The sequence below is a fragment of the Triticum aestivum genome, chromosome 6B (genome assembly GCF_018294505.1).
Source record: "Triticum aestivum cultivar Chinese Spring chromosome 6B, IWGSC CS RefSeq v2.1, whole genome shotgun sequence".
NCBI lineage: Eukaryota > Viridiplantae > Streptophyta > Magnoliopsida > Poales > Poaceae > Triticum > Triticum aestivum.
In genome coordinates, this window is record NC_057810.1 from 499,749,248 (window position 1) to 499,765,178 (window position 15,931).

At 43.8% G+C, this 15,931-nt stretch overlaps 1 protein-coding gene across 1 annotated transcript; it reads right to left on the bottom strand.

Annotated features, from left to right (window-relative positions):
- Positions 1–7,321: 7,321 nt before the first annotated feature.
- LOC123134300 (uncharacterized) lies at positions 7,322–8,205 on the bottom strand. Its single transcript, XM_044553569.1, has one exon. The coding sequence runs from the start codon at positions 7,971–7,973 to the stop codon at positions 7,590–7,592; it is 384 nt and encodes a 127-aa protein (XP_044409504.1). The 5' UTR covers positions 7,974–8,205; the 3' UTR covers positions 7,322–7,589.
- Between the last annotated feature and the right edge of the window lie 7,726 nt (positions 8,206–15,931).

Consider the following 15,931-nt stretch of genomic DNA (forward strand, 5'->3'; position numbering starts at 1 on the left):
TACGGATGGTTGCAATGGTACTGTTAATTATTATCGTTTGTCTGCTTTTCGTGCTATGATTAAAAATTGTGGCCTCTTTGACATTGGTTTTAGTGGTCCTGCTTACACTTGGCGTAATAGGCAGCACACGATTAGGCCTATTTACAGACGTTTAGATCGTTGTCTTGTTAATGCAGATTGGTGTGCTCTGTATCCCAACTCTAAGGTGCTTAACTTGCCTATCATCCTTAGTGACCATGCTCCCATTCTCATTTCCACGGATGGTAGTTTTGTTAAACCTAGGCAATCCTTCAAATTTGAGAATTGGTGGTTAATGGATAAAGATTTTAATAGTTTTGCTAAATCTTCCTGGAACAATGTTAGATCTACCTCTTTTGTTGCAAAAACCACTTCTTTGGCAGGATCTTTGAAAAAATGGTGTAGGAAGAAGAAACCCTTTCAACTAGAACTGCAGGAGTTGGAGTCCCATATTAATCAAATTCAAATGCTTCCTTGGAAACAGCAAGATCATAATCTGGAGCAACAACTAACCCTCAGGTATAAGCATGTTCTCAATCAACTTAATAGCTTTTATAAGCAAAGAAGCAAGAAGGGTTGGGCTACTGGTGGTGATCGTAATACTAAATTTTTTCATCAAGCTGTTCTCAAGAGGAGGAAGAGGAATACCATTTGCTCTATTAAAGATGAAAATGATGTTTTGCATTTCAGACCTGATCTCATTGCTAACACTTTTGTTAACTATTTCAGATATATCTTTTCGTCTCCTAATGTTAATTCTGGAAGACCTTTTCTTGCTTCACAGTTTCCTGACGGCTCTTTGGATCCCACTTATCTAATTCCAGATAAAAGTGAAGTATTGCAGATCTTGAAGGATATGAAGTTGAATGCTTCGCCAGGGCCGGATGGCTTCAATGTTGAGTTTTATCTAGCTGTATGGGATTGGATAGGAGATGAGGTCACCCAGTTGGTGGTTAATTTTTATAAATCAGGTATATTGCCACCTCATATTAGTGACACTAACATTGCTCTCATTCCAAAAAAAACTGGTTTCCCAGGTTCCTATGGATTATCGTCCCATTAGCCTTTGTAATGTCATATACAAAATCATTGCCAAATCCTTAGCTAATCGCCTCAAGCCTCTTCTCCCTGATTTTATTGACCATGCTCAACAGGCTTTTATTGAGGGTAGAAGGATTAGTGATAATATTATTATTGCTCAGGAAATCACCCATTCTTTTGCTCTTAAATCCTGGAATCAACTTGCTTTCATGCTTAAAATTGATCTTGCGAAAGCTTTTGATCGTTTAGAATGGAGCTTCATAGTTTCAGCTCTTGCTCGTAAAGGTCTGCATGGTCATTTCATAAATTTGATCTATGAATGCATTTCCACACCCACTTTCTCTGTGGTTATTAATGGTAAACATTCTCATGAATTTAAAAGCGCTAGGGGTATTCGCCAAGGTTGTCCTATGTCCCCTTATTTGTTTGTTTTGGCCATTAATGAATTGTCTCTTGCTCTTAATGATGCTCTGGCTGATAATCATTTGCAGGGTATTTCTCTTGGACCAGGTTGCCCTCCTATTCATTCTCTCTTGTTTGCAGATGATTTATTAGTTTGTGGGCAAGCTTCGGTTCAAGAGGCAAATGCTATGGCCCAAATTGTCCATCATTTCTGTTCTATTTCTGGGCAAACTCCTAACTGGGCGAAATCTGCCATTATCTTCAGCTCTCGTGTTAGTCAGGCTGTAGCTCATGATATTAAGCAGATTTTCCCTGTTTCTAACATGGAGGCTCATTTTTCTCATCTGGGTCACCCTCTTATTCTTCCTGCTAAGAATAGATCTGCTGCCTATAATTTTGTTTTAGATAAATTTCTGAATAAGCTACCGGCTTACAAGGCTAACATGCTTTCTCATGCAGCTAGGCTTGAGTTGATCAAATCTGTTTTCTCTGCTATTCCTGTTTACTATATGGCTAACATTTTGTTCTCCAAAAAACTTTTAGCCAAACTCACTACTATTATTAGGAACTTTTGGTGGACAGGTATTAGGGAAAATAATTCCAACAGGGGTTTGTGTCTTCGCGCTTGGAAGGATATTTGCAATTCAAAGCAGGAAGGTGGGCTTGGTATTAGGAATTTGCAAGCGGTTAATGAAGGGTTGATTCTTGCAGCTGCTTGGCATCTGGCTAAAGATCCTTCCTCTCATCTTCATTTGGTCTTTAAATCTAAATATTTCTTTGATACTTCGATTTGGCTGGCTAGCTCGTCCACTTTTTGGTCTGCCATTCTTAAAATGCTTCCAAAACTCAAAGCTCATTCTTTCTATCAGCTCACTCAAGGTAATGTTTCTATATGGAGCACTCCCTGGTGCTCTCTTTGGACTACTGTTTATGATCACCTTATTGTTCAGCCTTCAGGTTATGTTTACCCTTCTCTTGTTAAAGATCTTTGGGTTCCTGGAACCAAAATTTGGGATAATAATTTGATTTTTTCTCTTTTCCGTCAGCCTCTTGCTAATGTTATTATTCAAACTGATATTGTTCAAGAGAACTGTCCGGATATACTTTGTTGGGATCTAACACCTTATGGCAATTGTACTTCCAAATCCACTTATAAATTGTGCTTGCAGGACATTCATGCTAATCCTAGATCTGCTCCTTCTCAAGTTCCTTTGCAGATTAAAAATCTTCTAAAGCTGATTTGGAAGCAAAAGACAATAATTCCTAGAGTCAAGACTTTTGCTTGGAGGCTTCTCCGGGAGGCCCTTCCCACAGGTTTGAGAGCTGGCCGCTTTTCTCTACATATCTCTCAATTTTGTTGCAGATGTGGACAGCAAGAAGATGAGATGCATTTGTTTTTTCTTTGCGACTTCGCTAGAGCTGCTTGGTTCTCTTCTCCTTGGTGCATTAGAACGGATGCACTAATTCAAGCCAATCCTACTATTCACAGCGTTTTACATGCTTTAATTAACATGATTCATTCCCATGCATCTGTGCCTAACATTCTCAATTTTTTGTGGTGCCTATGGAAAGCTCGGAATGACCATCTTTTCAACAGGAAGAGAGCTCTTCCCTATCAAATTCATATTGCTGCTAAAGCTCTCGATGTTGAATTGAATGATAATATGCATGTTTCTCTCCAAAATAACGTTGTTTGTGTTGTGCCTACTGTTAACCAGCTACCTGTGCAGGGAAAAACAATTAAGTCTGATCTTCTGCTAACAGGACCAAGAGTTTACTCTGATGCAGCTTTCAGGTGTAAAAAAATCCCTGGTTTAACTCAAGGAATGGTGGCTACTGGCATCGGAGTCTACCTTTGTTTGCCACAAGATCCGACAGAAATCAATGTTCAGGTTCAAGCGTCTTCTGCGGATACAGATTCTCCTTTGAAAGCGGAAGCTTTTGCTCTTCTCTTGGCGGCTCAAGTGGCTAATCGCCTTAACATTTCTCAACCTACTTTCCTCACCGACTGCCTCTCTTTGGCATCGTTTGCTGCTTCTTCTAAGGCTTCTGATGTTGCCATCCCCTAGGCTATCAGGAAAATACTAGCTGAATTTTTCTTCTTCTCCTCTGATCTTCATGCTCAGGTGTTTCACATTTCTAGGGAGATCAATGGGATTGCCCACAATATGGCTCAACAGGTTCTTAGGCCTTATCTAGGACCTGACATATGCTGTTTTGCCTCAGCTCATCGAAATGGATCTTGCCCTGTAGTTTCTCTTCTTTCCAATTTTCAGTTCCAGGGATTTGTAATCCATGCTGTACACTGTTATTGAGCTGAATAGTAAAGTTTGGCGCTTTGTGCGCCTTCTGTTGTTCAAAAAAAAAGTCACTAGAAGAATAGTTGATCTTTGGCTTCAGTGTCATCTTCCATGAAATACACATATGTATCTAGGAACGTAAAATTTCTCACTACCTCTCTTTAATTCCCTGTCTACAAATGATGAATGTACACACGGGGGCTATGCTTCAAAGAGCTTGTTGTGTCAAGTAACAAATTCTACGGACTAGTGTCGATTCATGGACACACATGCGTAATCTACAGGTTTTGGTTGTATATGTTTGGTTTCTTTGGCATCTTGCATTATAGAACAATATAGACAAACCGGACAAATATGGCCACCAGTGTTGCTTGAGGATACAGAAGAGCAGGTATGTCTGTTAACATACTCCTACGTGTTTATAGAAAAATGGGGAGGAGCCCCCCCCCCCCCTCCCCCCGCGCTCCATTGCATAAATGAAACCAAAGTCATACAACAACAAGATCTTATCTTATGGAGGGCACTTAATACTTATTATATCAGTGCTCACGAGTATGCTGATGTTCCTCCTATCGTTCTGTGAGATACCGATCGGGTATGGAAAAGATTGGATTTTTATCGATCTCATTTTTTCAAGAAAATAGACGAAAACAAAACAAAATATAGGCTGGCTAAATGGAACATTATTTGTAGGTAGAAAGACCAAGGTGGGTTGGGCAATGAAAATCTAGATGTGAAAAATAAGTGCTTACTTAGAAAATGGCTTTACAGACTAGTTGTTGAGAGGGAAGGGGTATGGTCATGATTGTTACGTAATAAATACCTACATTCTAAAATGCTGGCTCAAGTGACGGCACATCCATCTAACACTACTCTTTGGAAGGGGCTCATGAGAACAAAGATTGCCTTCTTTAACGGGAGCAAATGCATTGTAGGGAATGGATATAGTACTCGACTTTGGAAAGATACCTGGTTGGGAGAGGCACCACTAGCCTTGCAATATCCTTCCCTTTATGACATTGCACAACAAAAATAGATTTTTGTTGGTACAGTGTTGAGTTCAATTCCTCTTAACATTCAGTTCAGACGATTGTTATTGGGAGAACGTTCGAATATATGGCTGCATCTCGTGCATATGTTAGTGGAGGTTAACCTCTCTGATGCAACATACACCTTACACTGGAAGTTGTCAGTGTCAGGAATCTTCGCGATTAAGTCTATGTATATAGACTGGATAAACACCGGGCCTATCCCAAGGTCTATACACATTTGGAAAATCAAGGTGCCGTTAAAAATCAAGGTGTCTATGTGGTTTGTGCATAAGGGATTAATTTTGACAAAGCATAACTTGGCGAAACGTAATTGGGAAGGTAGCAAATGATGTTGCTTTTGTGATCGGGATGAAACAATAGAACATCTTTTTCTCCAATGCTCACTGGTGAAGTTATTATGGCGAACCATTACGTGTCCTTTAATGTTTCTGCGTCCATTACGGTTTCACATTTATTTAGGACTTGGTTAACTGGGATAGAGCCTAAAACCGCGGCACATATTCGGGTTGGAGTGTGTGCATTACTTTGGGCCATATGGAATTGTCAGAATGATGTGGTCGTTAACAGACAAACCATCACAAACTTTTTCCAGGTTATCTTGAGGGCGTCTGCTTGGATCCGTACGTGGTCGTTACTCAGCCATACAGATCACAGGGAGCTTATGGATATTGAGTGCAACCGATGGGAGATGATCACATAGGATACTTACAATCGATTTGGATGGCAGTCCAATAATAAAGTAGGTGTGTGGTCATCTTACCATATTTCACTGGTTGTGGCAATTTTATGTTTTATTATTGATTTTCACATTACTATTTGAGATCTTATTTGTACACAATGTTTAATAATATGGCTGTGCATCAAGAGATGTAGAGTCCGGTGGCTTTCCTCCTTTTCGAAGAAAAATACAACATAATCTGATGTTCCGGAACGAAGTTTAAATAGGATATAAAATCCAAATTGACTACTCAACAACTGGGGACAAGTATGAACCGAAAAAATGGCAACAAGGGTCAACCCCACAATAAATGCAAACACGCGGATGCGAGCTTCCAACGCATCTTTGTTGCTAGTGTCTCCGTGCCTGCATTTTGAAAGAGATGTGCCTTGCCTTTAGAGGGGGTGTCGCTATTGTTGTGGCGACCAGTAGATCTCCAGTTGGGACACATGGCTCATGATCAAGCGTTTACATTTGAAAGATTTTTCAGGTGACCCAAATTGATCTGCATCGTCTCGGGAGATCCTAATTTTGTCCCAAGCTCATGCTATAGGAGGAGAGGAACCCAAAGCAAGAGAGAAAATGTTCAACCTGAACAAATCAACGAGGGTTTCCTCGGAAAATTTGAATGAGAATTGGAAAAGTGATCCAATTTCTGCCTGCATTGATCTATTGGCAGAATTAGAGTGAATTCCACTTTTTACTCTCTAGTTATGCATTGGTGACACTAATTACCCCATCAAATGAAAATCGTCTAGATTTTCCATTTAAAAAGGCTAGATCCTCTTTTTTTTATGCATGTCGTTTTGAAAGGTGTGAGGTGATGATTGAGACTCAAAAATACCAGGAAAACGACGAGGAGTCGACCAGATGGTGAAAAAAAGGAAGGGCATTATCGTCGATGGCGCCCTCTGCTATTTACATATTTTGACGTCATCGATGATAATGCCCATCCTTCTCTTCTAAGGGAACATGCAGAATGCCAAAAATGGGTAACACCTTGTTTAAAATTTAATATATAGTGGGTTTCTGGTTTTATTTCACTAAATGGGATGACAAGTGTCACAAATGCACAACTATGGGGTAAAAAGTGGAATTCACTCACAGAATTATCCAGTGGTCTTCAGTATATTGCACCAAACCTTTTTGCTAGAGAGCCATTGTGCATTGTTAATTTTTCTGATATTCCACATAACAGCAGAGCAAACAATGTTTAAAGCAGAGTTAACTGTCAATAATGTAGACACACAACGCGTATACACTTGAAACCAAATTATCACGCGTATACTTTTCACTGTAAGCCACCACTTTACGTTCGGCTTTTATGTGTGTGCCCGTCTACTTTTAACTTCTTGCCCTTTGGCGGAGGATCGATCTGGCTGGCCACAAACCAAACAAAGGTGCCTATGCGAATGACATAGATCCGGCAGCCACTATCGGCGTCAAGATGTTGTTCCACTGGACCCAACGAACATTAACCACACTCGATCTCATCATTATCAACCAACACTGAAGCGAATCCGACTAAGACGCTGGCATGCATGTGACGAGTACTATCTGCCACTGTTGCGCCCATTGGGCTATCAACTGTAAACTCTTTTCGCCTAGTAGATCTTATCGTACCGGTGGACAGGAATCTTTTAGGGCCGGGCTGGCTCGCATTTCCAGGCAAAGAGCTCCACCTGCTCGCTGCCCCCACCCGCACACACGCACGCAGTGGCTACCTGGCGCTGGACAAGATTCAAACTTTCAAAGCAAGGAAGAGACGCGCAGGTTCGCACGCTCCGTTGTTTATTTCCCCCAGCTCATTCTCTTTATTGATTCGTCCAGAGAATCTGTACATCGATCGATCTTGAGCAGAGAGAAACGAATTGGATCCAAAATGTCAGATTTAAATTGCTGACATTTTAAAGCTGGAACGCGGGCCATTGGGCGCGCTTTCACTTTGGCCCAACGCTGCGACCCAGGAATTAAGGACGAAGAGGCAAAGTAAAAATGGAGGGAGACCACCGAAGCTATACATGCAGACCGACTACACCACGAAGCTAGGCGGGTTATCTAGCTGTAGATATCCTCCGGGATGCTGTGCAACGCCGGCGACCACCGTCCCGGGCGCCTCGCGGCAGCCGCGTTGGTCGCCGCCGCCGTCTGCTTCTTCGCGTGCTGCCTCTTGATGGCGCTCACCAGCTGCTCCAGCGCGGGCGGCAGGGCGAAGGCGCCGCCGGCTGCGACGGCCGCGGCCACCTGCTTGAGCTGCTGCTTGCTCAGCAAGATCTTGACGCGCATCGCGCCGCCAGGGCTGGTGGCCGCTGAGTCGGCGACGGGCGTGCCCGTGGACTGCTCGACGGCCGTGACCGTCTTGGCGTCCAGCTGCAGCCTCGGGCACCTCACCAGCTTCCTGGCATCCCTCCTCGGGAGCTGCGGGGCGGCCTCCAGCTCCATGGATCTGATGCTGGCTTGCTCCTCCGCAGTCGCTTCTTGCTCACTTGCTCCCGTTTTTTCTCGTGTTATGGACTTATGGTAACTGCTCGGATGGGCAGTGGCTGGAGAATGGATATATAACGCATTTCTGCGTGTCTGAGGCTAGGGTTTTATATCATATGCAGAGGCTTATGAGCGAGACAGCTCATAGACAACTGTCCGTGTAAAGATTGGAAAGGGACGGCTTAGGTGGAATCCTTTTCTTCAATGAGATTAGTTAGTTGCGGGTGATTTAATATTTTCGTTACAGCACGTAGTAGGGCCCATGCATCACATGCTACCGGAGAAATTTCTCATGACTAGCACTAGTGCCGCTCCCTGCCATGCCATGCCATGCAGGTTTGATCTGGATTTCATCAGCTTTGGGAGAAAGAGAAAATATTTCGCCCACAATGCATACATTTTCTAAGTACGATGCACCAGTAATGTTATTCTGAATATTGAATCTAGTACTAGTATATGGTGAGGCCTTGTTGGATGTCAGTCATGTGATCATGTGCTTCTGTATGTATGCGTCTGTACTTTCAGATGAAGGACGCAACAGACGCACAGTACAGATTATTCGCGATAATAGTAGGAAATTGGGAAGGAATATATCGGCAGGCACACCGGAAGGAGCGTGTGGGTGTACCCTACATTAAATGGCATGCACGTCTGGACGTACGTACGTACACGGGGAGTGGTTGCGATGAATTGTCACCACGTACATACGTGTCCGGGAAGAAGTGACCGCTCGACCGAGAGAGAGGCGAGGCAGGGACCCGCAGCAGGTTGTTCATTTTGGCAGCACGTCTCCACCGTCACATATGATATGCCTGATGCCTGTGCACGGCGGGTGGACCAGGTGCCATTAGAGTTAGGTACGTACAGTACGTGTTGGTGTTAGAGCAGCGGGTTCTTTTTTTGTGTGTGAGGGCGCTAGAGCAGTGTTTGGTTTCTGCTGCATTAATTTGTGGGACTGGATATGCCGTTCTTGTGTTGTTGCAGTCGCCGAGCAAAAAAATGGGCTCATCCAGTAGCAACCCAAGAGCCTTATAGATTTTCGACCCATAAGTTTGGGACTAGCTCATCAGTGGCAGCCCGGCCCGCACGAGACCCTGTCGTTGCTTTCGTCAAACACAGCTGCCAATGCTAATATGCTATCTATCGCCTTGTGCGAGCGTTATTACGGAATTCGTCCACAGTGCCTAGAAGTGTGCTATAATGTCAGAGATAATAGGATTTGATACATTACACATATTGATAAGTTTTTCTTTTTCTTTTTGAAAGCTCATCCGCGAGGAACCTCAAAGCAAATCGTGCTTGACATCGACGACTGAGAAGAAAGTTTTTTTTTTTTAGAAATGAAAGGAGGACACCTTGCCTCTGCATCGAGACGATGCATGCAACCACTTTATTAATTATTCACACAAGACCTTACAAAGTCATACAAAAGTAAGACTAAAGCCACCGTCTAGGCAACATCTGTCGCTACTCCTATCCAGTTGATAAAAGGATGCTGATAGTGTAGGCCTAATACCAAACAGACCTCGCAGCCAAACCTAACATCTAAGACCCGAGCTCCCAACCAGGACGCCTGCCGGGTATGAGGCCGCCGCAGCCACCTGCCACCAATCCATCTTTAGTGTTGTACTGTTGCATGTACCTTGCTCGGTCTAGCTGTCGTCGACGCCAGTGGAGGAGCTAGGTAGAAACCGTTGGGGGGGGGGGGGGGGGGGGGGGGCAATGCTAAAACATGAGTGTTTGAGGGTGTAAAATGCTAAAAAAAAGTCTCTTCTAGGTCCTCTCCCAAAAAAAATTCTTCATAGTTTGGTACAAAGTTGGGGGAGGGGGGGGGGGGGGCACAGCCCCCCAGACTTGTACATAGCTCTGCCACTGGTCGACGCCACCACAACGCCAGACAATACCACCATCATGCGCTCGTCCATCATCACACGCCCACCGACGAGACCCCGCTGCTCCTTGCCGCTTAGACCCGCCGTTGTCGACTTGTCAGATACCACGCCACTCCTCCTCTTGTCCCCTCCAGCCAACGCTTGCTTCAAAATGATGCCCCCAGGAGGGAGAACGACATCGAAACGTCGCCATCGTCCGATCCGGTAGACCCAGATCTGGGATTCCTCCCGTAACCTTCCGATCAGGTTGACGTGACCTGCAACGACGATGCCTCAAAAAGGGAACAACGTCCGAGACACCGCCATCGTCCGTCATGACCGCCGTCAGGCGCGATTTTCACCGGGGGCCACGTCGTCCTGATCTCGCGGTTGACTGGAACCGAGCGGAGTCTCGCCACGAAGACGAACGCCGCCGTCGGTAAACGCCGTCGTCTGTTTAAAAACCTATTTGTGAGAAAGAGTCACAAATTTTAAAAATGTTCACAACTTTCTGCTATATTTTTCAGATAAATATTGGGTTGTCCGAGTCGTTGCCTGAAAACATACTTATCTGATTAATCTGGAGTTGGACATCTAGTTTTTTTGTGGGAAACGAGTCGGACAACTAAACTCGAGTAACATGAACGCACTTAGACTAGCGCTATTGGGTTGTCAGCCCAGCTAGACTAGTGCGCTGGCTAACGCGAACGACACGACAGCAATGCTCGCTAAAATCGATATAAGTGGGCGCTTCTATATCTGTAGCTTTACATATGGTGGGCTAGCCTTGTAGTATTAGGTATGTTCGTTCTTTTCTTTAAATTTGACTTGATGCCATGAGCTAAATTTAAAATGAAAACGAAAAAAAAATATTATAAGCATCAAGTAGATTAATCTGGAGTACCAGTGGTAGCAAGCAAAACATGCTTGTTTGTGTTAGGCAAGATTAGGATTGATATCTTGTCGAGACCTCCTCCACTACCGGTCGCCGCCTGATGTGGCGACTCGTGGGAACTACAGACCCTGGCTCCCTTGCCCCCTCCCCCGAATCAAAATTGACTCTTTCCAGTCAATATCATTGGTAGCCGACCCTCAATTATTTCACATTGGTGTGTGTTGGCATGCAACGGCGGCCAACCCATAGTACACAACTGTTTCTACACGTACATATATAGTATTAAGCTAGCTAGTAGTTTTTTCTTTAAAAAGGAAAAAAGCTAGCTAGGAATTTTAAATGGGTAGAAATGAACACCCCCTATGGCACCAATAATAGATTTTGTTACACCGTCAAACTATCATATCTATTCAATTTAAATGGGTAGGAAACATCTATAATATACATTTTTAAAATACTCCATAAATAGAAAAGTATAAATGAAGGGTACATCCTAAACATAATTTTAGAAATGATTAACAAGCAAGATAATAACATATTTGGAATCCACACATTTTACTGAGCGATTTTTATATATAGCATGTTTAGTTTTGTGTTAAGTTTTGAAAGATATTTTTTTAAGTACTTGAATCTGCCAAAAACTAGAAAAAGTTAAACAGAGAGTAGTTGGAATCTACAAAGTTTACTAAGCATTTGATATATATAACATGTTAAATTTAGTGTTAAGATTTGAAAGATATATCTCGCAAAAAAAAGGTTTGAAAGATATGTTTTTTAAGTACTTGAATCTGCCAAAGAAAAAAAAGAGAAAAGTTAAACAGAGAGTACCTGGGCTGAACTGCAACACTGTGCAGCCCATCTGCTAAGCGATCTGTGGGCGAGACAGATCTATCTTACGCTAACCTGAATTCAAAGAGAGAAGGCAGTCCGCCTCTATTTCACTTGTGATGCACGAGGGGATAGCTGAACATGAACCAAACGCCACGGCCAGGAACTTAAAGAAAATCTATATCATTTTTTCCACTTACTGATGGCATTGAATGCAACTTGTGGCAACGTGGGGGGCAATTTCATGACGAACGGGTAGAAGCATTAATCCCTTTATCAGTTGATATACAGGCATAGATTTTTAACTTTTATTTACATATTAATATTATTAACGTGTATTATACATTTCAACAATTAATATACTTTAACGTTAATCTCGCATTTAAACGCTGTCCAAAAAAATTCATGCAATTTAAAAAAAATCATACTATAAAACAAATGTTCCTAGCATTAAAGAAATGTACGCATGTTTCAAAAAATCTTTGTGACTTATTTTTAATAATATAAACAATGTTCATGTAATTCAAATAGTTTATTTTATTACCATTCAAAAAAATGTCCACGACATCTAAGAAAGCATTCACGTGTTTCGGAAACATGTCCATGACATTTTTTGAAAAGGTACGCAATGTAAAAAATCTTCTATTCATCAAAATGTTCAACATGTATTTAAAAATGTTTAAGATATATTTGAAAAAATATACATCATGTATTTGAAAAAAGTTTAGTGTGCATCAAAAAATGTTTCAGTTGTATACAATATTTTTTTTACAACAACATGGAAAAAATGTAGACTTGTATTGAAGAAACAGAGGGAAAACTTGAAGAGAATTGATAAAGGAAGAAACAACTATAGAAAACTGAAGAAACTAACAGGAAAATTGAATAAACAAACAGAAAACCAAAGTTCTTACTTTCGTTACTCGGTCGGCCCATTCACTATGCGTTGTAGGTGAGGCAGTGCTACATGTCACATTGGGCAAGATACAACCCTCGATGTGATACATAGACGTGTCTGGAGCCATGGGCTTGACAAACTAGAGATAGCACCCCGTGTGTGTGGATGCGTGTCGGCAGGCCCGGTAGCGGGGTAATGGAGGCTGCCCTCATCGTCGTCCATTTCCATCGGCAAGCGCGCGCTGCTTGCAGAGAGAGCGCCCCCCTCACCCCCCCCCCCCCCTCGCACAGCGCAGAGGCCAATGAGGCGTTCGTCTCCCATATGATCGGCAACCAGATTGGTACGAGTCCCTCCCAATATATATTTGACTGCAATGTTAATTGTTTTGGAATATACATGATTTTTTTACGGTGCTACGACGGGCTTATGCCGGTCTAAACCATTTTCATTACAAATAAGAGTGAGATACAAAGCAGTGAGTATAACAGATAACATCCAACACGCATAAGAAGGAAGAAGAAACAACAGAAGGAGAACCAAAAGCAAGCTACGAAAGCAGCCAACACCATGAACTTAGCATCCATCACCACTAGGTGGACCGAGAAGAGCGGGAGCTAACTTTGTTGGATCCGTCGAAGGAAGAAACGTCGTTGAAAAGACGTAGAGAAGAAGTCGGCAGCTGCCCAGCGATCACTCTGCACCTTGAAGAACTAGGAGAGTCACGACCACTGTCGAAGGGCTTCCCGCCGCCTAGCCACATTGCGAGAAAGAGAGCCGCAAATCATGCCGGAGGGCAATGTTCCGCCGAGACAACCCTGCACCTCCTCTGAGCCACACCAAGACCATCATCATAAATAGAGATAACCAGAACATTATGGAAGCAACAAAACCTCATACATCGTCGAAGGGCACGTAACTCTAGAACCTCACCGCCGCCACGAGCAACCAAGGGATAGGTCGACCAACAGCGCCAGGATGGCCAAAGCAATGACCGCCGCCACAGACCACTTCCACCGCCACCACCAGACTTCCCAACAAACCAACCACACACCAACCGAGAAACCACACGACCAATAGCAGATCCATGCCTCCAAGACTACGGCCCCAAGGAGGGATATACATGATTGTAATTGGTAAACATGATGTGTTTTGGAAACAATCGTTGTTGTTCATGCATTCACGAAAGCCTAGGTGCCCAAAACAATTGTGATCCCGTTCCTTTCGCTCCACAGCGATGCATGCACACGTATTGATCCCAGCCACACGGGCCCATATATGCACAATCATATGAAATCGAGGCCTTTCCATTTCAATTGCGGCACCCAGTAAATTCGGGAGGGATTACGAAAAAACCCATCAATTAGTGAAAATCCGAACAAGAAGTTGGCTTGTGTTGGAAAAATCGGTGTTGGGGGCTGGAGACGTGGATCGATCGATGTGGGAGGGAGGCTAATTATACGAACAACAATGGATCCCCTTTAATAATAGTAAAGATTTTTATGTCCGGTTGCCCGAATAGTTTGGAGAACTGTACAACATGTTTGGTACTGACTTGTGCCCAGATAACATTTGGCAAGCGTATGCCTGGTGCTTTGCTTCTTTTCTTCCCTAGTGGTGAAGTTATTTACACTGTTGGCTTAACTGTTTTATGTTGGGTGATCTAGACATGTCACAACTGGGGATGTTTGAATTTAAAGCTTTCAAAACTCCTTTTGAGGTTGTTTCTTTGTTTGTGTTTTTTTGTCATACTGGGCAGGTCTAATGAAACAAGGTGATGCGGCTGACCTGAGGACGGGGGTTAAGATGCTGAAGGATAACACGTCGAGGATGATGCGCATTTGCATTGCTGTTTAAGATGTAGGAGCGCTTTAACGGTCTTTACCCGCCCGCTGCTGCTCGCTCTCAAGTTTCCTTCCCTCTGCGCGGGTGTTCATTCTGGTGCTCTTGCGTGAGCGTTCCTGTGCGGCCGTGACTATTTTGTTGGTGTCGGCGGGTTTTCATCCTACAGTACGTATCTCGATGGCGAGTACTGGCAGTAGGTTTCCCGACGATCATTGAACTCGCTCTTCCTTTTCCCGCTTCCTTTTTTGAACTGATGTAGTTCCGTTATGTCAAAGTAATAAAAAGGGGGCCCGGTTTAAAAATAGTAGAGATTCTTAATCATTGAAACCAAGCCGCTGCACGATTTCGTTAAAAAAATTGCCATGAGAGTTTTGTCATTATGGCTGATGGAGGATATTTTTTTTGAAGAGAGGCAAAAGATTTGCCTCATTCATTAAATAAGAGGAATAGAGTTTATGTTCGTGTTACAACAGTGACAGCGCCGCAACACCCGAAATAAAGGTGACCAACTACTCTCGCGTCATCAAGTATCCCAACTTGCTTGCACCCGCTGATACCCAAAGCGTGGCCTCCTTCTTAATGTTGGCGAGTAGAACCGTCGGCGGAGCACTCTTCTGACGGAACACTCGCGCATTCCTCTCGTTCCAAATGGTCCAGGCGACTAGCATGGCGAGTGAGGCCATCGCCTTCCTGTTGGGGATAGATGTGTCGGAGAGGCCCACCCACCACTCTTCGATGTTGCCTGAGAGGTGCCATGAGGAAGTATCAATGCTCACCAGTTGCAGCCAGTCCTTGACTAATCCCCATAGGCGGATAGAGAAGCGGCATTTGTAGAAAAGGTGGTCAACAGACTCTTGGTTTTGCTTGCAAAGTGTACAAAGGCCACAGTTTGGCCATCCGCGCTTCTCCAATCTGTCTGCCATCCAAATTCTGTTTTGAATAGCCAGCCAAGCGAAGAACTTGACTTTGGGGGGAGCCCAAGCCCTCCACACAGTGTGCTCCATAGGGGATTTGATTGTGCCAAGGAATTGCGCTTTGTATGCTGACTCGGCCGTGTATTGCCCGCTAGCGGTGTGCTTCCATACAATATCATCTTCGGCATCCTCCTCGAGATGGAAGCCACGAAGCGTTGTCCAGAGGGTGACAAACTGACGTAAGTGATTCAGCGAAAAAGAATCTGGGATGCGTATTCTCGAGACCCACGCATCGTTGCTGAGAGCTTCGCGCACCTTCCAATTTTTCCTCGTGGACGCCTCATAAATTAGTGGTGCAATGTCCCTAGGCTTGCGGTCATTCACCCATGGCGCATCCCAAAAAGGCGTCCTTGCTCCATTTCCAACAAAGATTGACGTGGAGGCATAAAACAAGGAGTAGTCCATCGTGTTGCACGGGTTTCCCATGCCCACCCAAAGCTTGGTGGGCTCTTTCCATTCAAACCATAACCAGCGCAAGCGAAGAGCCCGAGCAAATTTCTCCGTGTTAAGTATGCCAAGGCCACCAAGATCCTTTGGCCGGCACACCGCATCCCAATTCACCTTGCATTTTGCACCAGTGGTCTTGTCCGTGCCCTCCCAGAGAAAGG